Source organism: Crocodylus siamensis, chromosome 1 (genome assembly GCF_052110815.1).
Source record: "Crocodylus siamensis isolate JL-2025a chromosome 1, ASM5211081v1, whole genome shotgun sequence".
Lineage (NCBI taxonomy): Eukaryota > Metazoa > Chordata > Crocodylia > Crocodylidae > Crocodylus > Crocodylus siamensis.
This window is the reverse complement of record NC_143395.1, coordinates 123,682,523-123,708,141: the sequence shown is the minus strand read 5'-3', so window position 1 is coordinate 123,708,141 and position 25,619 is coordinate 123,682,523. Positions and strand designations below refer to the sequence as shown.

Below are 25,619 nucleotides of genomic sequence, written 5' to 3'. Positions count from 1 at the left end.
TATGGTGGCAATGATACAATACGGTGGTAGATCAGCAGGGATATACAGATATAGATACATTAGTGGTGCTTTCATTTAAATGATGGAAAACTGTGGATTTGGGGTTCCTTTTTTCTTTTTTAAATGAAAACTCTGGATTTTTTTTAAATCTGAGAAAACCAGGATCCCTAAAGATCAGTTATATACACAAGTGCTGATTGGCATTACAAACTGGTCATGTTTCTAGTAAACCAGTAAGTGGAGGAATATTATCCATCTGAAGTTTCAGTCCTACGCAAGTCACAATAGAAAATGGAGTTCAATGGGAGATGTCTTGGGACTGGGGGATGCCCTTCATTTTAGGTATGCTTTAATATCAGGCAAGAGGGATTTTCATAGTTTCACAGTTATTAGGGGCTGGAAGGGACCTTTACAGATCATCAGGTTCAACCCACGCCCCCGCACTTGGCCAGGAAAGGCTGCTGGGATCAGATGACACCAGCAAGATGGGCATCAAGACGCTTTTTGAGGATCACCAGGGTGAATGATTGTACCACCCCTGGGAGGAGCCTGTTACAAACCTCGGCACTTGACTTGTAAATAAGTTTTTCCTTATGTTGAGGCTGAAGTGATCCTCAATCAGCTTGGGCCCATTATTTCTTGTCCTCCCCTGAGGGGCCTTGAAGAACAGATGCTCCTCCAGGCCCCAATGTACACCTTTCATATATTTATAGGCTGCCATCAAGTCCCCTCTGAGTCTTCTCATCTCCAGGCTGAACAGTCCCAAGTCTTTCAGCCTCTCTTCATATGACCTGGTCTCTAGGCCTTTAATCAGATGCATGGGCCTGCTTTGGACTCTCAAACTTCTCTACATTTCTCTTGAAGTGCGGCATCCAGAACTGGATGCAAAACTCCAGCTGGAATCTCACCAAGGCTAAGTAGAAAGGGAGGATGACGTCCTTAGCTTTGCTCGATGACGTCCTTAGCTTTGCTCGAGATGCCTCGGTAGATGCATGCCAGTGTTTGATTAGCTCTCCCAGCTACAGCATCGCATTGGTGGTTCATGTTCATTTTGTTATCTATCATGACACCCAGGTTTCATTCAGATGTGGTGCTAGCAAGCATAGCATTGTCAAGCCTGCAACTGTGTTTTGGATTATTTCCCCCCAGATGGAATACTTTACATTTCTCCATATTAAACAACATCAGGTTGACACCCACCGACCTCGTGAGCCTTTCCATGTTGGCCTGTATTTCCAGCCTGTCTTCAAGCATGACCATGCTCCCCCACAGACTGGTGTTGTCAGCGAACTTTGCTAGTTCACTTTTTATACCCGGATACAAATATTTAATGAACATGTTGAAAAGCATTGGTCCGAGTACTGAACCCTGAGGGATGCCACTAGCCATCCTCCGCTATAATGACTCAGTTCCGTCAATCAATTCTCTGGGTCCTACCATGGAGCCAATTACCTAGCCAACAGACCATAAAGTAGCTGAGGCCACATTTTCCCCATTTTTTCATGGACTTCATTGGACACCAGGTCAAAGGCCTTTCAGATATATGACATAAACCTCATTTTGCAAGTAACTTGATAATAGAAGGAAATGAGGTTGGTCTGGTATGACCTGCCTGTAACAAAGCCATGTTGATTATCCTTCAAAATACTGCCTTCTGCTAGCCTGTTTGTCATGATAATGTTGATAATTTTCTCCACGATTTTACCAGGGTTTCAAGTCAAACTGACTGGCCTGTAGTTCCCCAGGTCCTCCTTTCTCCCTTTCTTAAACATAGGCACCATGTTGGCCTTCCTCCAATCTTCTGGGACCTCTCCCAAATGCCACAAGTCTTCAAATAACTTTGCCATTGGTCACACAATGACACTGGCCAGTTCTTTTAGCATCCTTGGGTGTGGTTTCATAGATTTCATAGACAGTAGGGCTGGAAGGGACCTCAGAAGATCATCGAGTCCAGCCCCCTGCCCCAGGGGCAGGAAGTCAGCAGGGATCATAGGATCCCAGCAAGGTAAACATCCAGATGTGTCTTGAAAGTGTTCAAAGTAGGTGCTTGAACCACCTCTGGGGGCAGTTGATTCCAAATCTTGGGGGCTCAGGCAGTAAAGAAGTTCTTCCTTATGTCCGCCTGAAACGGTCATGGAGGAGTTTGTGACCATTTGACCTTGTCATCCCTTGGGGCGCTCTGGTGAACAGTCATTCCCCCAGATCGGTAAGCACCCGATAAACTTATAGGTAGCCACCAGATCACCCCTGAGCCTGCGCTTTTCCAGGCTGAAGACTCCCATAGCTCTTATCCTCTCTTCATAAGGTCTGTTTTTCCTGACCTCTGATCATGCACGTGGCTCTCCTGTGCACTCTCTCAAGCTTTTCCACATCCTTTTTGAATTATGGAGCCCAAAACTGGATGCAGTACTCCACCTGCAGCCTCACCAAGGCAAAGTACAACGGGAGAATGATGTCCTGGGATTTGCTTGAGAAGCATCTGTGGATGCAAGCCAGCATTTTGCTTTACTAGCAGCAGTATCACATTGAAGGCTCACACTCATCTTATGGTCAATTATGACCCACAAGTCCCTTTCGTCCGTAGTGTTAGCCAGCATAGCACTGCTAAGCCTATAAGGATGCTGCACGTTTTTCTTCCCAAGGTGGAGAATCTTGCATTTTTCAGTGTTAAACACCATCAAGTTCTCATCTGCCCATTTCCTGAGCCTGTCAAGGTCAGCCTGGATCACCCTCCTGTCCTCAGGTGTGGACACTTTACCCCAGAGTTTGGTGTCATTGAACTTGGCCAGTCCGCTTCTGATACCAATGTCCACATCATTAATGAAAATGTTAAATAGTATAGGCCCAAAAACAGAGCCTTGTGGGACCCCACTGGTCACAGGGCACCACGATGATTAATTTCTATCAACCATCACCCTCTGGGTCCGACCACGGAGCCAATTCCCCAGCCAGCGGATTGTGGTGAGGCCGAGGCCAGTTTTGCTAAGAGGTGATCATGGGATACCAGATCAAGGCTTTTCTGAAGTCAAGATATATGATATCAATCTCCTCTTCTCCCTCGTCCTCATGACAGGTCAAAGAAATAAGATTGGTCAAGCAAGACCTACCCACAACAAACCCATGCTGGCTATCCTTCAGGATGATGCCATCAGCCAGTCTGTTAAGGATGGCCTCTTTGGTAATCTTTCCTAAGACCTTCCCCGGGATAGAAGTCAGGACGATGGGCCTATAGTTTGCCGGATCCACTTTCCTCCCTTTCCTGAAGATATGCACCACACTGGCCTTCTTCCAGTCTTCAAGCACTTCACCAGAGCACCAGGAGTTCTCGAAGATCCGTGCCAGTGGCTGAGCTATGATGCTTGCCAGCTCCTTGAGTACCCTGGGGTGTAAACTGTCAGGGCTGGCTGACTTGAAGGTGTCCAGCCTCTCAAGGTGTTCCTTCACTAGATCAGCATTGATGGGGGGTAAGGAATCCCCCTCACCCAGGCCTCCCTGTCCCGTAATGGGGAGGGGTGTCCCATGGGACTGGTGAAAGACCGACGCAAAGTACCTATTTAGCAAGTTGGCTTTTTCCTGGGTGTCAGGTGTCCCATCTGGTTTAGCAGGGGTCCAATGTTGACCTTGCTTTTCTTCCAGCTCCCCACATACCTAAAAAAGGACTTCTTATTGTCCTTGATACTTGTAGCTAATTGGAGTTCCGTCGCAGCCCTGCCTTTCCTGGTTCACTCCCTGCAAGTCAGGACCAGTGCAGAGTAATCCTCCTTGGAGGTAAATCCAATCCTCCATCTTTTGTAGGTCTTTCTTTTTAGACGCAGGAGATCCACTAGTTCCCTGGAGAGCCAAGGGGGCTGCTATGCCCTTTTCCTGCCTTTCCTCTGAGACAGGATGGACTTTGCTTGCACATCCAGGATCGCTCCTTCAAGGAGTAGCCACTCATCCTGAACTCCCCTCCCCTTTGGGTTGTGGCCCTTTAGGGCCTCCCTGACAAGCCTCCTGAGCTTGTTCAAGTCAGCTTTCCTGAAGTCAAGGACTTCTGAATTGCTGACTGACTTGCCAGCTTTACAGCAGACGGTGTGGTCACTGTCACCCAGCTTCCTGATGATCATTAGGTCACTGATGAGGTCGTCCCATGTTGCCAGAACCAGGTCAAGCAGCGCTTTACCTCTCGCCAGCCCATCAACTTCTTGTTTCAGATGCAGCTCATCCATGCACAAAAGAAAGCTTTGCAACTGCTCGGATTTGACTGAGTGCTCTTCCCATGAGATGTCTGGGTAGTTGAAGTCTCCCATGACAACCATGCACTGGGAGCATGCGGCCTCAGCCAATTCCCTAGTCAAGGTCTTAATCCTGGGCTGGAGGTCTATAGTAGACTCTCACCATTGTGTCCCCTGTGCCATGCTCCCCATGAATTTTAACCCAGAGGGTCTCCAGTCGTACACCCTGGGCACCAATCTCAGCTTGCAGGGACACATAGCTTTCCTTGATATAGAGAGCTACACTCTCGCCCCTTTTGTCCACTTGATCCCTCCTGTACAGGGTATAGCCATCTATACTAGTGGTCCAGTCTTGGGTGAAGTCCCACCAGGTCTCCATTATCCCAATGACATCACAGTTATTTGTGTTAAGCAGGAGGACAAGTTCCTCCTGTTTATTTCCCAAGCTACTGGCATTTGTGTACAGGCAGGCAAGTGTCCCATTGGGGGCTCTTGCCTTGCCCACAGATTGTACCAGGGCTGGGGCAGGGGTGGGCTCCCTTAAGTGCCTTGGCCTGCTGGCTTTGCAAGGGTTGCTCAGTGGGCTAGCAGTGGCGGTAGTCCCACCATCCCCTGGTGGGCTTAGCTTAAAGCCCGGTGGAGCAGGTCAGCCAGTCCGGCTGAGAAGAGCCACCTCCCCAGCAGGGAGAGGTGGACGTTGTCCCTTCCCAGCAGCTCACTGCCTCTCTGACTAGAGTGGCTGTGGTCATGGAAGCCAAACCCTTCCTGATGACACCAGTACCTCAGTCTTTGATTTACTACCTCAATCCTCCTTTCTCTCAGCCCATAACCCAAAACTGGGAGGATCAGTGAAAACACTACCTGCACCCCTAGCCCCTTAAGCTCCACTCTCAAATCCCTGCAGTGCTTCCTGGCCTGACTGGGAGCGCTCTGAGCCATGTCATTTGTGCCCACATGGATAAGGAGCATAGGGTCAGTAGGCCGGAGGAGCTCAGGGATCTTCTCTGCAATGTCTCAGATATGGGCTCCCAGGAAGCAGCAGACTTCCCGGGCTAAGGGATCAGAGCAGCAGATTACTCCCTCAGTCCCCCTTCAGATAGAGTCTCCCACGACCTGAAAAAGTGACAGGCAGCCCCCGCAGTCGAGAGCCAGAGGCTCCATCTGCATGGAGCCTGGAACCACGGGCTTTCTCTAGGTGGAGGTCGCTGCGGTGCCAGAGGGGGAGGCAGCAGACCCTGAGGGGGCCCTCAGGTTGAGGCACGTGCCCATCTGCATCATGCCGCTCTGCTACAACTGCAACTGTCTACCTGAGGGGGTTCAAAGGCAGGACCTCTGGCCCTCCCGCTCACCCTCCTGCACAAACTCCCACCCTAAGTCGTGCACCAGGCCCAGAAGCACGCCTGTTTGTGAGGCTCCGGTCACGTGGCTCCCTGAGGGGCTGGGCAAAGTAGGAGCTGTGGGGGGGAGCGGGGTATGACCCTCCCTGCCTCCACTCAGCCTGCTCCCAGCTGGCTACTTCCCTCCCACCACAGAACCCTGCTTACCTGCGGGCAGGCTGGGGCTTGTCAGGGGTCCTGGGGTGCAATGGGCTTACACCGACATGTCTCGTTCCGGAGCTAGGTCCCTAACGCGACTTCTACCATTGCCAGGCCCTTTTTAAACTGCCCATGTACAGAAGGACTGGCCAGTGCCGCGCTGTTCTCAGGGAAGCTAAGGGGGAGGGCCCTTCTCCCCACCAAAGGAAGGGACAGGCGAGTGCCCCCCCACCTGGCTCATGTGCCAGGAGGGGGAGGGGGAGGCACCGATATAAAGAAAATTTACTACATCAGTGATCAGTCAATAATTTGGCCAATAAATGGCCTGTGCACGCACACAGCCACAGTGCAAGACGCAGGCAACAAGGAACACAGCCAAGCACTGTGGAGAGCTGCCTCAAGCTAGTAAATCTGATGTGGTGGGAAGGAGCAGGGAGAAGGAAAGGATCATGGGGGGGGGCAGGTGGGCTGGGGCAGGGCCTGCCCAGACAGGGTGGGGCGGGCATGGGATGAAGCCGCAGCTCGTCCAGGGGGGTGACTCCCGCTGCTCATCCAAGAGGGCGGGGGGGGGCATGTGCCCCTGGATCTGTGCAGGGCAGGCTGGGGCTAGGGCTGAGTCAAGCTCTTCCCGGTGGGGCAGCGCTGCAGCCACAAATTCACCATAGTCCCTTCCCAGCACAGCCCCCACAGGAAGAGCTTAGCACACCCCTAACCCACCCTGCCATATCCCTCCTCCCCCCATCCTCCCAGACGAGCAGTGGGAGTCACTGGGAAAGTGGGGAACCACCAGATCAGCAGCTCCCAGCTACTCAGTGCACAGAAGCAGGATCCGCTCCCCCCAGACAAGCCGCAGCTCCGTGCCACATCCGCCCCACCCCAACCTGACAGCATTTGCCCCAACCCCACTCCTCTTCCTCACCACAGGGGCCTTAATCTTCCTTCGTGCCCTTTATGACAAACTGTGCTCTCTGGGAAGAAAAAAAAAAAAATCACTCCTGCTCATGAGCAGAGACAAACAAAGCATTTTTATGACTTACCCCTGAATATTAGGAGCTTTTTAGTTTCCAAACCTCAACAGATCTTTTGAAGCACAATGTATTCCACCCAATATAAATACATTATTTGTTTAGCTGCATAATAAAGTTAGAATAGTCCTGATCCCCCCCATCCCCCATCCAATGGTTACATAAACAATACATCGAATATCCACTTATCAGTTAAGTGTGCAAATTAATGTGCAACAGTTTATGGTTCAAAAATGATGGAAGGGAAGCAACTGTCAAAAGTCTGTTATTAGGAACTTTGAAATTGAGGACAGCAAATTAGCTTCAGAGCTGCCATCTCCCCTCATTTTTAAGGCTTCTGCTAGTAACCCCAACACTGACTAGCACCCATCATTTTAAGACTTTCAAAAGCAGCTCTGGAATTGACAATTAGAAACCTTGAAAATGAGGGGAACTAACCCACTTTGGGGCTGATAGTACCATAGTATTGATGGTGCCGTGCTTTGCTTAAACTAAGATTGGATAAGTCCTTACACTAGGTAAAGCTATACATTTTTTCCACCCCAAAGCCATGTACTTAAATAGAATACTTACTATTATTTGATTTCAGTTTTAAAAACTTTTCAATTTCAACATGAACTTTCAGTTTTAAACTAGAAATCGGGTCTTGGCTGATACATAAGACATGGGAGACCTAATCTCTCTTTGCCATCCAACGTTAGTGGAACCAATTAGGAAGGAGAGAACAACATTTGAAGTGGCCTGCTGGATATGGCTTAGAAACACCATGTCCAGCAGTGATCTAGAAAATGCATGTGGCAAAGAATTTCCCTCTTTTTTTCCAATAATCATGCAATCTGCCTTCAAACTCCATAATGAGACTACCACAGTAGTGTAGCAACATTTCAAAGAATCTAGAACTTCTTTGTTACTAAATACACCTCTTCAATCAGCTGCTTATCTATCTAGAACAGGTGGACTTGGAATGTGAGAACATTTGTACAGAACAAAAAATCTTTCTTAGGCAGAGACCCTTAGAGTCCAGAAGACAGAAAATCCAGACCATGAAAGTCTAGTTAGGGACAATGAAAATGGTATTCCCTGGCAGGTTCTTGTCATTCAGCTATCACTGGAGGATAAGCTTGATAGAGTGAAGCAACATTAGATGTCTGGAAATTTCTGAAACATCAGCTTCTCCTGTTACACCGGGGATAGCTGGAGTGTTGACATGAGAACAAGTACAACAAACTTCTCAAAAACTTGGCAGCTTAGATCCCAGCTGTTGTACCTTGCATTGTCTAATTCTGCTCAAGTTCTACCAATTTAGTTCCTAGATAAAACAGCTTCTATACTGAAAATGGAGTTCGTTTATTCAAGCTTGTGGTATGCTGAGATGGCCATTATGCTTGCCAATACTCATTGTTTCTTTGCGCCTCCCCCAGTAGGTATGAATCTATCTATTGTCTCATCTTATTTAGATGGTAAGCTCTTGCTAGCAGGAACCATACTTCTGCTCAATGTTTGGACAGCAGCTAATGTAACATGGTCTCAATCTATGGGCAGGGCTGTTAGGCTCTACACATGTAAATAAATATAATAGAAATTTCCTTCAGTTCCTGACCCAAGTATTTTCCTCAGAAAAACCCTAGTAATGACTGCCCCAGCCTGTTCTTCTTGGGATCAGTGTAAGTACAGGGGACAACTATCATCTTTGAGAAGTCTCTAAGGATATGGCCAGTCCAAAAAGAAGTGCTTGCTTATGCCAATTCCATTTCAATAAAAATGGATACAATGTAAAAAAGGTAATGGGGAAGGGTAGATAAAACAGGTGAAATCTACACACTTCCAGGGTCAAAAGAAGCATAAGACTAAACAGGATAAGGGATAATTGACAGTTTGTTCTGTTTTTATCCTGTTTCCCATTAGCCAGAATTATAGAGCAGGAAGTGGTAGATTTTTAAGGTAAAATGGGAAAAGAGAAACTAAAGCTTATAATACAGAATTTTTTAAACTACAAACCAGTGAAACTAGCTTTTCCCACTGTACCTAATCCTATGAATTCTGTACCCCTTCTAAACCATTCTACATTCTAAAAATTAAATACTGAGATATTTATCCCTGTTGCTAAAATCTAACTGAAAATAGACCTATATTTTAGTTATTTTCAAGATTGCTACACTTTGAAGTTACACTATAAGTTACAAATCTCCAATTCATCAGGAAAAGTGAAAATACAGCTCCTGACTTTTTTGCCAGTATTAATCTTTGCATATTATGCTACTTATAACTCTGAAATATCTTTACTGCAGGTTACCAATGGAGACAGGGCTCTGGAGCTTCAGTTCCCAAACCACAAGCTTCAACTACTCATGTCTAAAGGAATAACTTCTTTAGATGTTAACATCCCCTTGATGAAATGTTACATAGGTTTAAAATAACTCAAAAGATGGAAGGGTCAGGTGTTTTAAACACCATCACTGGTAAGCTTGAGAACTGTATTTCATATACTATACAGTATCGGAATAAGAAAAGGTTAATTCACAATGGAACTTCTGTACATGCTAGGATTTCTTCATCTAATGATAATAAATCAGTAGAAGTGTTATATTGTCATTTTAAAACCTGACTAAGGACAGCGCTAGCATGGGGCCTACAGAGTCACTTAGCATTTTTTTTCCCAGGCAAAGGTTTATACTTCATACCAAGAATAGCCCCAAATACTATGAATGCTGCCTGATGGGAAGTTCACCAGTCAGTGGCAGAAAGCAATAATACTACATCTAGTCTTCAGGAGCAACGTTCTTTTAGCTTCCCAAGGATATTGAATATATTTTGGTTTAATTTGCCTCTCTTGTTCCTTTCTTTCTAGGCTGCACTTCTGTGACTAACATTGTGGGAAAGTATGTAGAACTCAGCTTACATGTTGATTTACATTAAATGAAGGGAACTGAGGTCTATCATTACACAATACATCACACAGGAATTCCTCAGGTTCTATCATGTTGAGCCATCCTTTATTACTTTAGACCTTACTTGTTAACAAGATCATCTTTTTTATTTTTTAAAAAAACTTAGGCAAACAAATGCCCTCATATCTGTAGCAGCACTGATGAAGAGAAATATTTAGCTTGGGTAGCACAGCTAGAAATAAACACAAAACAGTATCTGTCATGGAATTAGGGTTATTTAGCACAGCTGACCGGACATACTGAATGAAGAAAATAATGTGTTGTTTGAAATGTTTGTTCTCTCCCCACCAGCTCCCTTGAAACAGCAGCTCAACAAGGTCTTTTTCTAAAAAATCCAAAATAAATCCTATCAGATGCAGGAGGTATCAGAGCATGACTTGCAAAGAATTCGAAAACAAGAGACATGTTCGTCTTTTGCCTTCCTCTCCTCATTTATATATTAAATCAAGGATGAAATCTGTTACCTCTTGAAAGAGGATGGGGTGATCAAATGAACGCAAAACTTTGACAGCACTACATAAACACCAAGACTTTCTAAAAACAGAAGGTCCTAGTTTTAAGTTCTAGAATAGGTTAAAAAAATAAATAGTAACCATTGAGAAAAATATTCCATCCTCCAAACATTATCCTTTTTTTTTTTTTTTTTTTTTTTTTTTAAAGAGTGTTAGGGCAACTGGTTTTTTTTGTTTTTGTTTTTTTTTAAGAGTGTTAGGGCAACTGTGAGCAGGGTTTGAATATGCTTACCTGCTGTGTCTGGTACCTCTGCTGGGCCTGTGACAGATACTGTGCCTGGGGTGGCAGATGCTGAGGCTGTGGCTGCTGGTTGTAATATGGCTGTTGGCCCTGTTGGCAGTAGCCACTTACACCTTGCTGACCATACTGAGGTGGCATCTGTTAGGAGATCCAAGAAAAGCAGACATGAGTCAAGAAGTCAAATCATACAAGACCAAGCAAGGTCACAGTTGCACAATAACACCTGAACAGAATTATTGCCCTTACCAACAAACCTGACCCAATATTACCAGCTCTTTCAGTCAGCAGCTAATGAAAGACTTCAGATGCATTTGCAAAGTATCGAATTCAGTACTAGGTATACTTTCTCATCAATTAAAATGTTCAAGGAAAGCACTTACCAATGACTATTTGCTACTGTAACTTAAACTTGTGAACACCAAAATTGTGTATATCAAATTTCAAAATGAATGAAAAAACTGTTTGAGTAGAAGACTTTTCTCCATAGACACTGCTGTACAAGGCAACCTTATCATAGGAATCTCTCTGTTTAGTCAATTAAAAAGTAACGTGATGAAAGAACATAATTTTGAGGCAAGAGTTTACATGAGAATACCACTGTTACAGTGACAGGTACAGTACCCATTTTTGTGCAATGGCAAACTTTTAGGATTGGGGTTGGGTTTTTTTGGTATGATACAAATTTTCTGAAGAGGGCTTATCCAACTTCCTTAGTGAAAAAGAAAAAGAAATGGTCTCAGAGATCAATCTTTCTAAGACTCGTCCTCTTTGCCAAAATAGAACTTCTGAAAAAAGCAATCATTCAAACAGTAATGTAACATAAATATATATAGCCTACTGGCCAAAGGTCCTGCAACAAATCAGTGCAAGTGTCATGGACTGACCCATTACCCATAGAAATAACTGAAGCTATAAATTAAAGCCTATTACTTAACATGTCCAAAGTATTTGGGTTTGTGGTATCTTTGTGCCACCACAAGTTAACTTGTAAGTGTACCTTTGAAGTTTAAAAGGTTCTTGACAACAACTGAGGCTGCAATGATTTGAAAAAACATAACTCCCCCCTCTCACCTCCCACGACAGCAGGCTCCCCAGGCCCCTCCCACAACATTTCTCCACCTCTAGAAACAGGGCCATGAAGTTGAAACTATAAGCAGGAAGGAGAGATCAGACACTGTTGCTGCCATAGTGGCAGGAGCAATAGTGGGTATTGGCAGCCAGTGAGGAGCCTGAGGGCCATGCATTAATCTCTCGCCCCTAACGTAGGCAATTAGAGCAGACATGAAGTCAACCTCAGAAACATCTAACATCACCAGCACAGGTTACCTGCACTGAAAGAACTCTAGAATGCTTTGCATACACTCCCCAAGTTACTGCCACTATCAGAAACTGATCTAATCTTTTTGATTTTGCCACAAACTGGCCAGTCAATCTGATTACGTTTTGTTAAGTCCTCAGCACTCTGTGAATATAAGAACGCATCTGCTACTTCCATTCTTGTTCCTTGCCTCATGTACTTGCTTGCACTTTACCATCCACTCCATCACTCCATCTTTTCTTTCTTTTTCCTCCTTCACTCTTATGCATCTTCCCACCTTCTTGCAAGGTATACCAACTACAATAACAAGAAAACCAACACCAAAATATATAGATGGCAAATATAAGCAACGAGAGGATTTTATTTACATTTTATGCCCTCCCAGCTTTTCCAGCCACAATCTTCCTGTTTTATCACTCGTTGCGTTACGTTTACTTTGAGACTGCATGCTTTTCAAAGTAGGGTTCCCTTTTAAGTTCTGTAAAACGCCTAGCTCAATTTTTCTCAGCATTTTAATATATAATAGACAACACTGAAACTGATTTTCCTTGCCTTTCAGTGAAAAAGCATAAGATACTGCTGGCAAACAAACTTAGTAAAGAGTGTGTTGTTCTGCTTTTATATTATACATAAAATACTCTTAATAAATAAAAACAGCAATTAAAATTTCCCCAGAACAAAAAAAATCTGAAGCCAAATGCATGCTCTGCTTGCAATAAATGACCTTAGCACCAGCTTTCTTTCTAGGGTAGCTCCTACCTTTCATTCTTAGACCCATATCTTTTGTAGCCCTTACAACACAGATCAAAATTCAAAAAGCTTTACTCCTCTTGTGTCAGCACATGAATTCCTGGGAGGGTACAGGGAGAATAGATCAGAGCTTGAATCTATTTCTAGGGGAGCAGAGAAACTGTAATAATTATACCATGACTCCTATCACACTTGCGCAGCACAAATGGCATTATATTTTGGAGGAGTAGGATTGACCATCAGTGATTAAACTGCTTTTGGCTGCTAAGAAAAAAGAAGGGAGGAGAATAAAAGAGAAACCAAATTGGCAGCTAGAATGAAGAAGTGAGAGAAATCCAATTAAGCATACAACTCAGACCATAATCTTTCATCCTTGCCTGAACAAGGGTCTTGCAGCTGACATCCTTTGTTGAAGTAATACCTTGACAAAAATGGAACTTTCAAGCAATTTTTGTATATCCAAGCCATGGCTAAATTCAGTGACTTAGGACAAGGCTTAATAGACAGCATTATGGACATTAGCATAATTTAAAAAATAAAGTATAACAGAATTAGTATTTAAGCTCAGGTATACCAGTAGTTGTAGGACAAGTAGTTGCAACATGCAACAGCTGGGATAGGAAAGCCTGGCCAATGCTCCACTGAAATGATCTGTGCCCAGCGACAGCGAGTTCCACTTAACCATTTGATTACGCCATATTTAGGCTGAAAATGAGGGACATATTGTAGTGACACTGAATTTTGCTCTTCTGCTGGATCTTACATAGCCATTTCAGGTGCTCAACAGGAAGACAAGCCCAGGAAAACCTCACTGACTGGCAAATCCTGTCTTCAAAGAAGTACAGATCTTTACTGGCTCAAGAGATCAGTCTCAAAAGAACACGTTCTTCCCACTGAAGGCTTTTGTCTGATAGGAACTTTTGGACTATTTTGGGGGTAATAAATTACAACACCCTGGCTGTTATAAGCAGAAATCAGGGTTTTCCATTTCCCACAGAAAAATATAACCCCCCTGTAGATTTTCCCTTTTACTGGAGAAAAATACAGGGTTTTATTTTTAACAGAGAAATGCATGGATTTTGCTCTTTTGTACAGAGCTCTCTGCAGGCTGGCAGAGGTCCAGTCTGCAAGGTTAGAGGTGGGGGGAAGGGGCAATCAGGCAGGGGGCACCATGCATATGACCACCAGGCAGCCTAGAGACCAGCTCCTATGCTGGTCTCTAGGGAGACTCTTGCAGGGAGTGGGAGAGGACTGAGGGCAGCTCACCTGGGGGCTGCAAGGGTTGCTCCCTACCACTGTGTGTACTCCTGGTGGGGGCAGAGAGGGCACATGCCCCCCCCAGACATGTGTGCGGGGGTGGGTACAGGCTACATGCTCTGGGCTCGGGCTCCCTATCCTGCTACCCTCTCTTGGGGCCTCCATGGCCTGGCAGGCAGCACCTGGCACGTGGCAGGGCAGAGTGGGGCCGGGCCAGAAAGCTCCTACCGCCCCTCCCCCCACGGGCTCCACTCTGGCTTTGCTAGCTGCAGGGGAGGGGGAGCTGGGTTCCCCGCTCAGGCTGCAGCAGCCACCCATGGGCAGCAGCCAGGGGTTCAGGCATTGCTGCAGGGGGCTGTGGATCTGGGTCCCTGGCCCCATGCCCCTGGCAGCTGGGGGCCCGCTTCAGCAGGATAGCGGGGGCAGGGGTACCAACAGGGCACCACCACGGCCAAGGGGCTGTGGGTGGGGAGTGAGGAACAACAACATGGCTTGGGGACTGTATCTTGGGAGTGAGGGGCCTGGATCTGGGTCCTGGTGAGTTAAGGGGGCAAAGGGAGCTCAGATTTTCCATGATAAAAAACCTAAAATCAAATACCAAAATGTATAGGTACGTTGAATTTATTTTACTAGAATAACTGAGGCACTGGTAGGCTTCCAAATTGCTTTAAAATGAGACATATATCAATAAAAAATTGTGTTTGTGTGGGTGTGTGCGTGTGTTAGTGGCATGTCATTTTAATGATGCATTTTGGGGGGGGGTTTAATCAGAGCATTTGCATTTTTTTTTTAAATCAGGAAAAATCAGGATCCCTGGTTATCAGAGATCTCTCTAAAAAAAAGATACAACTGAACTCCACAGCCCAGAGCACAAGAGGGGGCCACTGACTAACAGAGTGGGCTGTTATGCTATGAAACAGTGCATGTAACCCAAAGATCAAACTAGGGAATGAATGCAGAAATTAATGCAACCTTTTTAGTGACAATTATTTTCTATTTTCTTAATAGCTATGATACTGAATTATGCATTTGGCAAATCCTAGTGAACAGGATTCCCAGAGAAATTATGTTTTCATGCAATTATGTGTCACACTACAGCACGTTTCCTATGTCAACAACCTAGCACATCATATTTTAATTCTTTTTTTATTCTACAGTGGTCACTAATAGTGACAGTTATAACTCAGGCTGTCATATGCTTTAAATTATAAAATTCTGATTTCATACTCTTGTGGCTTTCTGAAGCATGAACTCTTACACAAAAGTTCAGAAAGCTTGAACTATGACAACATAGGGCGGGAGGGTGGGTTACTGAAACTCTGATCAACACCTTTCTTTCCATCTTGAGTACAGATTTACTTTTCTCCATAAAAAACTATTTTTATAATTTAGTTACAACAAACATGGCTGAAATTTGAAACTTGAGATATAAATTAAGCACTGTCATCAGAGAGAAACTGGTTGGGAGGAAGGAGGGAAGAGAGAAGGAAAGCAGGGAGCAAACCAGGAAAGCCAAGGCTGCAACTGAACTCCAACTAGCTTCAAGCATCAAGGACAACAAAAAGTCCTTTTTCAGATATGTGGGGAGCCGGAGGAAAAGCAAGGGCAACGTTGGACCCCTGCTAAACCAGATGGGGCAACTGACAACTGACGCCCAGGAAAAAGCCAACCTATTAAATAGGTACTTTGCATCAGTCTTTCATCAGTCCCATGGGACGCCCATGCCTGCTATGGGACAGGGAGATCCAGGTGATGGGGATCCCCTACCCTCCACAAATGCTGACCTCGTGAAGGAACATCTTGAGAAGCTGGATACCTTCAAGTCAGCTAGCCCTGACAATCTGCACCCCAGGGTACTCAAGGAGCTGGTGAGTGTCATAGCCCAGCCCCTGGCACGGATCTTTGAAAACTCCTGGCGCTCTGGTGTAGTGCCCAAAGACTGGAAGAAGGCCAATGTGATGCCGATCTTCAAGAAAGGGAGGAGAGTGGATCCGGCTAACTACAGGCCCATTAGCCTGACTTCTATCCTGGGGAAGATCTTAGAAAAGTTTATTAAGGAGGCCATCCTTGAGGGACTGGCCCAGGCTAACATTCTAAGGGACAGCCAGCATGGGTTTGTTGCGGGTAGGTCTTGTTTGACCAATCTCATTTCCTTCTATGACCAGGTGACCTATCACCTGGACAAGGGAGAAGAGATTGATGTCATATATCTTGACTTCAGAAAAGCTTTTGATCTGGTATCCCACGATCACCTCTTGGCCAAACTGCCCAGTTGTGGCCTTGGCTCCACCACGATCCGCTGGCTGGGAAACTGGCTCCGTGGTCGGACCCAGAGGGTTGTAATCGATGGCAGTCACTCATCGTGGTGCCCTGTGACCAGTGGGGTCCCTCAAGGCTCTGTCCTGGGACCCATACTGTTCAACATCTTCATTAATGATGTGGACATTGGAGTCAGGAGTGGACTGGCCAAGTTTGCCGATAACACCAAACTTTGGGGCAAAGCATCCACGCCAGAACATAGGCGGGTGATCCAGGCTGACCTGGACAAGCTCAGCAAATGGGCGGATGAGAACCTCATGGTGTTTAACACCGAAAAATGCAAGGTTCTCCACCTTGGGAGGAAAAACCTGCAGCACCCTTATAGGTTCGGCAGTGCTACGTTGGGTAGCACTACAGAAGAAAGAGACTTGGGGGTCATCATTGACCACAAGATGAACATGAGCCTGGAATGCGATGCTGCGGCTAGTAAAGCGACCAAAACGCTGGCTTGCATCCATAGATGCTTCTCGAGCAAATCCCGGGACGTCATTCTCCCCTTGTACTCGGCCTTGGTGAGGCCGCAGCTGGAGTACTGTGTCCAGTTTTGGGCTCCACAATTCAAAAAGGATGTGGAGAAGCTTGAGAGAGTCCAGAGGAGAGCCACACGCATGATCAGAGGTCAGGAAGACAGATCTTACGATGACAGGCTGAGAGCCATAGGACTCTTTAGCCTGGAAAAGCGTAGGCTCAGGGGTGATCTGATGGCCACCTATAAATTTATCAAGGGTGACCACCAGGATCTGGGGGAACGTTTGTTCACCAGAGCGCCCCAAGGGATGACGAGGTCGAACGGTCACAAACTCCTGCAAGACCGTTTCAGGCTGGACATAAGGAAGAAATTCTTTACTGTCCGAGCCCCCAAGGTCTGGAACAGTCTGCCAGCGGAGATGGTTCAAGCACCTACATTGAACACCTTCAAGAGTAAATTGGATGCTTATCTTGCCTATGACCCCAGCTGACTTCCTGCCCTTTGGGCAAGGGGCTGGACTCAATGATCTCCCGAGGTCCCTTCCAGCCCTAATGTCTATGAAATCTATGAAAATATTACAAGCAATTGGAGGCGGCGGGGGGAATCTTTTTGGAAAATTTCCAGTGGCATACTACCAAGAGTTAATATAGTGAAGTGTTGTCTCTTTTGCGACATCACTGATCCCAGCTCATGCTTGCCTCTACAGGTACAAGCTTTCTGAAGGCTGCAAATATTTCTCACTTAAGAACATTGTGGTGCCAACAACTAAGATCCTAAAAAGTAATGTAAAATAAAAAATTCTGCATTAACGTTAGTGGCAAAAGAAACAAATCACAACACCTATGATTTTAAGGTGCTTTTATGGGTTGGGGGGGTTTTTTTGTTTGTTTGTTTTTTAATAGATATTCTACAACATTCCGCAAATTTTCATCTTTCACTTTAAGTTATTGCCTTTACTTTTAGGACGATACACAAGTCATGATACTTTTAGGAAGATACACAAACTTGCACAGTGTCTTGCTAGTTCAGATAGCTGTTAGACAGACAACAGTAGCAAAAAAGGGATTTCCATTCCTTCACTTTGCTGAGATATAAACTTCAAAGTCTTATTGGGACCATTTAAAGACCAACACAGGGCCAAATTAGGGCCCATCTTATAAGCTACCATAAGGACGAAAGATGTGAAGTGCATCCTTTTATGTTGGTACACCACAACACTGCTTCTAGCAACATACAGGATAGTAGGCTGTGCAAAGTCACTAGGGGAATGTCTCAACAACAAGCTGCCATGTAGTAGCCTAATACCCAAGCTAGGTTTATACAAACTAGCTCAAGTTCTGAAAACACCTTAACTGCAACAGCATGAAGAAAGGGGGAGGTAAATTTATTCTGCTTCTCAGGATGGAACTCAGCAGGGAGATCTGTATTTCAGATCACTTCCAGAACCTGAACTAGTATGTTTAAGGTCTCTCTATACTACATTGCAATCTACAATTTAGACAGGCCCTGGATCAATTTAGATGCACAAGAGACAAAGGGCAGAGGATGTAAAAACCACTAAGTTTGCACAATTTTTTAGAAAAATCCCCAGTTTGGAAGCAGACATTAAGGTTCCAACAGCAACAATAACTGAGCCATGTTGCACATATATAGCACCTTCTACTTCTGATTTATGTTGTCAAATGTATTCCATAAAATACAGAGGATGTGAAATGTGGCTCAGTTAATGTGGCTGTTGAAACCTTAGCATTTATGTTTTCTGATTTCTTAGCTGTGCAACCTTCACATCATATTAACATAGTTTTTTGCATGTAGCAGTAGTATGAAATAGTACTTATGTTTTATGTATTGACATATTTTTGATGTACTGGGATTTTGAATAAGTTTGCTATTCTTAACGATGAGAGCCAAATAAATAAAGACTACCACCACAAAACAGTCAATCATTTCTAAGGGAAAGGCAATATCTCTCCTTCCAAAAAGAACACTTTGATTCCCTTGTCATGAATTGATGAAAACTACCTCTGCCATAAATGCTAAATCTATGACACTATCAAAGATAACTAAAAAAGAAAAAAAACCAGGAAAAAAAATCTCTGCATAAAACCTGCTTCAAGGGAAGGTAAAACGGATGAGTAAAACAATAGGGATAAAAATTTCTCACACAAGAGCTTGTCGCAGTTGCTTTTTATACTGCACTGCAGCTCATACTAACACTACAAAAATACAGATCATCCACAGCAAGATGTTTCCGTATTTTATATGCATACCTAACATACTGATATACAACACAGAACATTCGAGCAATCTTATTAAAGACCAACAAATAATTCAGAAAAGTTATGGTGGACTGCCAACTTTAAAGAGTATGCTTTTTTTCCATTAGTACAGACTGACATGACTAATTTGCTAAAATATAAATTATCACTCTCAATTCTGTTTTTCTTCCTAATGAACTGAAAAGAAAGATGGAAGAGTCAAGCAATCTGAATGTTTTAAGTACAGGTTAGAAATACTAGTTTCATAGTTTGTAGGGTCGGAAGGGACCTGAGCAGATCATCTAGTCCGACCCCCTGCCATGGCAGGAAAGAATACTGGGGTCAAATGACCCCAGCAAGATGTTCATCTAACCTCCTCTTAAACACCCCCAGGGTAGGAGCCTGCACCACTTCTCTTGGAAGCTGGTTCCAGACCCTAGCTGCCCTGACTGTGAAGTAGCGCTTCCTGATATCTAACCTAAACCTCCCCTCTGCCAGCTTGTGACCGTTATTCCTGGTCACTCCTGGCGGTGCTCAGGGAAACAGAGACTCCCCCAACGCCTGCTGATCCCCCCTGACTAGTTTATAACAGGTCACAAGATCCCCCCTCAGCCTTCTCTTTAGGAGGCTGAACAGGTTCAGGTCCCGCAGCCTCTCCTCATAGGGCCTGCCCTGCTGTCCTCTGATCATACGAGTGGCCCTCCTCTGGACCCTCTCCATGCTGTCCACATCCCTCTTGAAGTGCGGCACCCAGAATTGGACGCAGTACTCCAGCTGCAGCCTGACCACTGCTGCATAGAGGGGGAGGATCACCTCCTTGGACCTGCTCAAGATGCATCTGTGGATGCATGCCAAGGCGCGGTTGGCCTTCCTGACTCCCTCTCCACACTGCCGGCCCATGTTCATCTTGGTGTCAGTGATGACCCCCAGATCCCTTTCCGCCTCCGTGCTGATAAGAGGGGAGTTCCCCAACCTGTAGGTATGGTGCCGGGTGTTCCTCCCCAGGTGCATCACCTTGCACTTGTCTGTGTTGAAACCCATCCTATTCTCGTCCGCCCACCCTTGTAACATGTCTAGGTCTGATTGTAGCCTGTTGCATCCTTCCAATGTACCCACGTCCCCCCACATCTTAGTGTCATCAGCAAATTTGAACAGGGTGCTTTTTATGCCCTCGTCCAAATCGCTGATGAAGATGTTGAACAGTGCGGGCCCACGTCCTTCCAGGTTGAGAAGGACCCATCTACTACCACCCTCTGGGTGCGGCCCACCAGCCAGTTGGCAACCCATTTGACTGTGTGGGTGTCTACACCACAGCCCCCCAGTTTCTTAATGAGAACAGGGTGAGAGACAGTGTCAAAAGCCTTCCGGAAGTCCAGGAAGATTACATCCACTGCTACCCCTGCGTCTAACGATCTGGTGATCTGATCGTAAAAGGCCACCAGGTTGGTCTGACAGGACCTGCCACTGATGAACCCATGTTGGTTGCTCCTAAGCATGCGGTCTCCTGCTGGCCCCTCCTGGATGTGTGCCAGCATAATTTTCTCAAACAGCTTGCCTAGGATCGAGGTGAGACTAACCAGCCTATAGTTTCCCGGGTCCTCCTTCCTGCCTTTTTTGAAGATGGGGACCACGTTGGCCCTCTTCCAGTCCTCTGGTAACTCACCAGAGCACTAGAGTGCTCATAAAGTTGTGCCAGGGGACTTGCAATGACCCCAGCCAGTTCCTTTAGAACTCTAGGGTGGAGATCATCCGGGCCGGCTGACTTGAATACGTCCAACCCCTCCAGAAGCTCCCTAACTAAATCCTTGCTAACCCGTGGTCCAGGTGTGCCTCCCCCGGGGCCCAAGGGGGGCCCAGCAGGGAGGTGGCTGTTCTGGTCCCTACTTAGGAAGACAGAGGCAAAGAAATCATTAAACATGTTTAATGCAGTTCAACAAGGAGAAATGCAAGGTGCTGCATCTAGGGAGGAAAAATGTCCAGCACACCTACAGCCTAGGAAATGACCTCCTGGGTGGCACGGAAGTGGAAAGGGATCTTGGAGTCCTAGTGGACTCCAAGATGAACATGAGTCGGCAGTGTGACGAAACCATCAGAAAAGCCAATGGCACTTTATCGTGCATCAGCAGATGCATGACAAATAGGTCCAAGGAGGTGATACTTCCCCTCTATTGGGCGCTGGTCAGACCGCAGCTGGAGTACTGCGTGCAATTCTGGGCGCCGCACTTCAAGAAGGATGCGGATAACCTGGAGAGGGTCCAGAGAAGGGCCACTCGTATGGTTAAGGGCCTGCAGGCCAAGCCCTACGAGGAGAGATTAGAGAAACTGGACCTTTTCAGCCTCCGCAAGAGAAGGTTGAGAGGCGACCTGGTGGCTGCCTATAAGTTCGTCAGGGGGGCACAGAAGGGAATTGGTGAGTATTTATTCACCAAGGCGTCCCCGGGGGTTACAAGAAATAATGGCCACAAGCTAGAAGAGAGCAGATTTAGATTGGATATTAGGAGGAACTTCTTCACAGTTCGAGTGGCCAAGGTCTGGAACGGGCTCCCAAGGGAGGTGGTGCTCTCCCCTACCCTGGGGGTATTCAAGAGAAGGTTGGATGTGTATCTAGCTGGGGTAATGTAGGCCCAGCACTCTTTCCTGCTTATGCAGGGGGTCGGACTCGATGATCTATTGAGGTCCCTTCCGACCCTAGCATCTATGAATCTATGTTAGCTTTGCCATCTGATGTGACGACCAAGTTACCCATGTCGTCCTGCAAGGGCCCCACATTACCCGGGACCTTCTTTTTACCCCCTACGTATTTAAAAAAGGACTTCTTATTGTCCTTAAGCTGGGAAGCTAGTCCCAGTTCCATCTCTGCCTTGGCCTTCCTAACTGCCCCCCTACATCCCTGAGCAACTACAGAATAGCCCTCCCTGGTGATGACCCCTTTTTTCCACTGGGTATAAGCCTCCTTTTTAGCAAGGAGACATTCCCGGATGCTTTTGGTGAGCCATAGAGGCTTGTGTGCTCTCCTGCTCCCTTTGATCCTCGTTGGGATTACCTTCCTTTGGGCTTGGAGGACCATCTCCTTAAGGAACGACCACTCTCCTTGGACACCTGGCTCCCCTCCCCCCCGGGACCTCAGCACTTCTCCAACTATCCTCCTTAGCTCGTTGAAGTCTGCCCTCCTAAGATGCCGCTGCCTTACTGCATGCCTTTGCAACCTTGCGCTGGATGGTGAATTCCAGCAGGCGATGATCGCTGTCGCCCAGGTGGTCGAGCACTCGCAGCCCCCTCACCAGATCATCACCTGTGGCCAGCACCAGGTCCAACAAGGCGTCCCCCCCGGTGGGGCTGTGGACCTCCTGGGTTAGATGGAGGTCCTGCACTCTGGCCAAGAACCTACGGGAGCGTTCAGACCTGGCTGACTGCTCTTCCCAGCAGATGTCCGGGAAATTCAGGTCCCCCATGACTACCACATCCTTAGCCTTCACTACCTCTGTGAGCTGACCCAAGAATTCCTGGTCAAGCTCTTCACCCTGGTTGGGAGATCTGTAGTAGACTCCCACCGTTAAGTCCCTTTCCCCTCGACTGCCTTGTACTCTAACCCAAAGCACTTCAGAGTGCCCCTCCCCGGCTCTTTGCTAATTAACGAGGATGTGTATTCCTCCTTAATATAGAGCACCACGCCCCCACCCCTCTTTCCTATCCTGTCCCTCCTGTACAGCCTATAGCCCTTGACATTCACCGCCCAATCATGCGTTTCATCCCACCATGTTTCCGTAATCCCCACTATGTCCGGGCTGGTGTCAGCCAGCAGGAGGGTGAGTTCCTCCTGCTTGTTGCCCATACTACCAGCATTTGTGTAGAGGCATTTTAGGCCTCCTGTGGGTGTGTGTACTGACCCCCTAGTCCCAACTAGGTCCATCCCTACCAAAACTTCAGCTATCATTTGTAGAAAAATACGTAAGCCTATGTTTATTCTCATTTTTATCTAATAACAGCAGTAAGGACCTCAGCACAGCATTTCCTGGGGATTAATGACTGAGTGTGATTGATGGCCCAAGACAGAGTCCTTGGTCATCAACTCCTCCCAGCTGGTCATTAATCCTCTGGAAATAACCTATACCTTGATCATTATTTCTCAGATAAAAATAAATCCATTAAACAAAAAGCTACATACAAACATCCTTCTTCAGGTAAGAATTTGAGAGGTGCCTTTAAGCATTAAAAGCAAGGATCATGCAGGAGGTAGTGCATGAGTCTTAACAGTGAGTGATCTTAACATAGAATGCTGGATGAAACTTCATTCTTGCCTACTTGAGAACCAGGAAAATCCCAAACACAATTATAGATAAATTGGAAATGCTTTACAGAAAGGCTTTAATTCCAAATTTATTTTACCAATGAATCCAAGCAGTTGAGAGAGACGCATTTAACACATTCTCTCTCTTCTCTCCGTATCAAGCTTCCCCTTCTCTCTTCCCACTTTTTCCTCATTCAGCTACTTCCCCTTTGAATTTTCTGGATTTCACTTTTCCCCAAGCTCCTTCCCTTCTCAGAAGAGTAAAAGGGAAAAGGTCCTCTGCAGCCTATGAACTTCCCTCACACATGTTGTTCCAAAGAGCAGGTACCATGACATCTATGCTCTTTTCTGGTTCTATCCAGTCATGGGGGACTCACAACAAGACTCAAGTTTTTTGTTACACCATCATCAATCAGCCAGAGAAGGCTGATTATGTCTATGAAATAGTAAGTTCACTGCGTCTGTAGCAATTCAGGTCTTTATTCACTTGGTGAGAGAGGCAAAAAACTCATTCACAGATCTAAGGCATTGCCACTATACTACTAGGCCAATTCCTTTTAAATCCGCCTCTCTCCCATACTTATGCTTCTCCATTTGCCGTTATTCACATCTCTTCCCACCCCTATCCTCAGTCTGAGAGAAGTACCCTCCCTTATGCTGCTGTACTCTTTACATCTGTTAGCGCAACTAGAAAAAAATAAACTTGACTGGGTGCCTGTAAGCACAATTCTGCAATGGAGCAAGTGGTTTCAAGATCTCTGGTGTATGAGAACCATGGTTTCAACCTCTACCTATTTTCCTATGGGAAATATGGTGAATGCAAAGGAGACAGCAGTAGCCTCATAATCCAACCCTCTATTCAAACTCACACTCCAGGTACAAAGCCAGCAGTCAAGGGAATATATGATGCTGTTTAACAAAATTCTACTGGTTTTGCTCTAGACAGATGAAATTTAGCAACACTTTTTTAGCTAATACCACAATATTGCTAGCAGGCTTGTACTCTGAGTCAGCAGAATGCGACTTACTCTAAGTCATTTTGGGGCCTATTCCTCTATTTTTCTAAGGGATAACCATGCACTTAATCATGAAGAGCTTACCACATATCCAGCAAAAGAAAGGGCTGTAAATTCACTGTGCTTTCACTACAGGTTTCAATCCCTAACTATTGCCCACAGCATAGAAGGTCAACACACAAAAGGAAAAGGTACTACTTCCCAGAATCTCCATATCAGCTTTTAGGTGATTTCTACAGTCCAAATTTTGCTAGCTTCTGAAATCACAGCAAGATCAAAAACATACTTTTTAAGCTATAAGAGACTAAAAATTCCCCACAGCAAGATATTCAAAGGTGAACAGAATGCTTGGATAAACCAATTGGATAAGGAAATTTATGTTAACATGACCAACTTAAACTAATACTGCATGGGAAGATGATAAATAAATCTCATGAAGTCAGGATTTCCACTACTGTGATATACCACTTCAGAGTCAAATTCCACAAACATTTTGAGCAGCAACATTTCACTTAAAAATGCACATAACCCTGTTTCTTTTGGGTTTGATCATGTGATGTTAGCACTAACAGACACAGATAAAGGCTTCCTGTAGTATGGAGGTGTCAGACTCACCAAGCCAGAGCCACAGGCAGGGTGAGTGGCGATATAAGAGTTAATGCAACCGTCACTTGCCTCCACAAAGTCAACACATGTCCACAATGAAGTTCCATCACATCCCCAACAGAGTTCCTCACCCCATATTTCAGCAGAAAGCCCTACCCTTGAATTTCCAGCCCCTCCATGAGCCCTACACACCAAATTAAACAGCTCCAGAGGCTGTAGCTTTGGCACCACTAGAATAGTGGCTTTTCTTTCCCTTTTTCTACCATGTGGCAGATGGAAGGAACCAAGCTTCTAAAATAAGCATGTTTAGATAAATTTCAAAATATTGCCATTTACAATCATAATAATTCAGTTATGGTTTGAGCTTTCTCTCTATTTTTTTTATTTAAAGGGGGTAAGAAGGGGGAACCACACATACACACTGACCTTCTTTGTACTCAAAAAATGTTGCACTTTGATTTATTCAAACTCTGTTCTTTAACCAAAACATTACCTTTTAAGCTTTTAAGACCTAAACCCTGCAAATCAAACTTAACAGTTCAGCTACAGTAGATAATCACTTCTTACATAATTACAATCATTTTAGTTTTTATTACATTTTTTTTATTACAATCATGTTATTCACGCTATAAATTAGTTCTCATATTAGTTATCACAAATACATCTTGTACACCAGCTACTAAATTTAAGTATCTGTAAATAAAGATAATCCAACTGTTGAGACATAAGGGATCACAAAACATACACGAGATAGAACGGAACACACACAGGATACATTATAGTCAAAACATTACTCATTAAAAACTCACGATTCTTTATTTGTTTTTAAATGCTGGGCTGTTTTCAATTAGTGAAAAAATCAG

At 45.4% G+C, this 25,619-nt stretch overlaps 1 protein-coding gene across 16 annotated transcripts in view; it reads right to left on the bottom strand.

Moving 5' to 3' along the window:
* ARID1B (AT-rich interaction domain 1B) overlaps positions 1-25,619 on the bottom strand; it is a 446,992-nt gene that overhangs the window by 323,383 nt on the left and 97,990 nt on the right. For all 16 annotated transcript variants that reach the window (XM_090041894.1, XM_090041757.1, XM_090041776.1 and 13 more), the window contains exon 3: positions 10,467-10,613. In XM_090041894.1, coding sequence (XP_089898020.1) covers positions 10,467-10,613 — 147 coding nt within the window. The remainder of the gene's footprint in view (positions 1-10,466; positions 10,614-25,619) is intronic.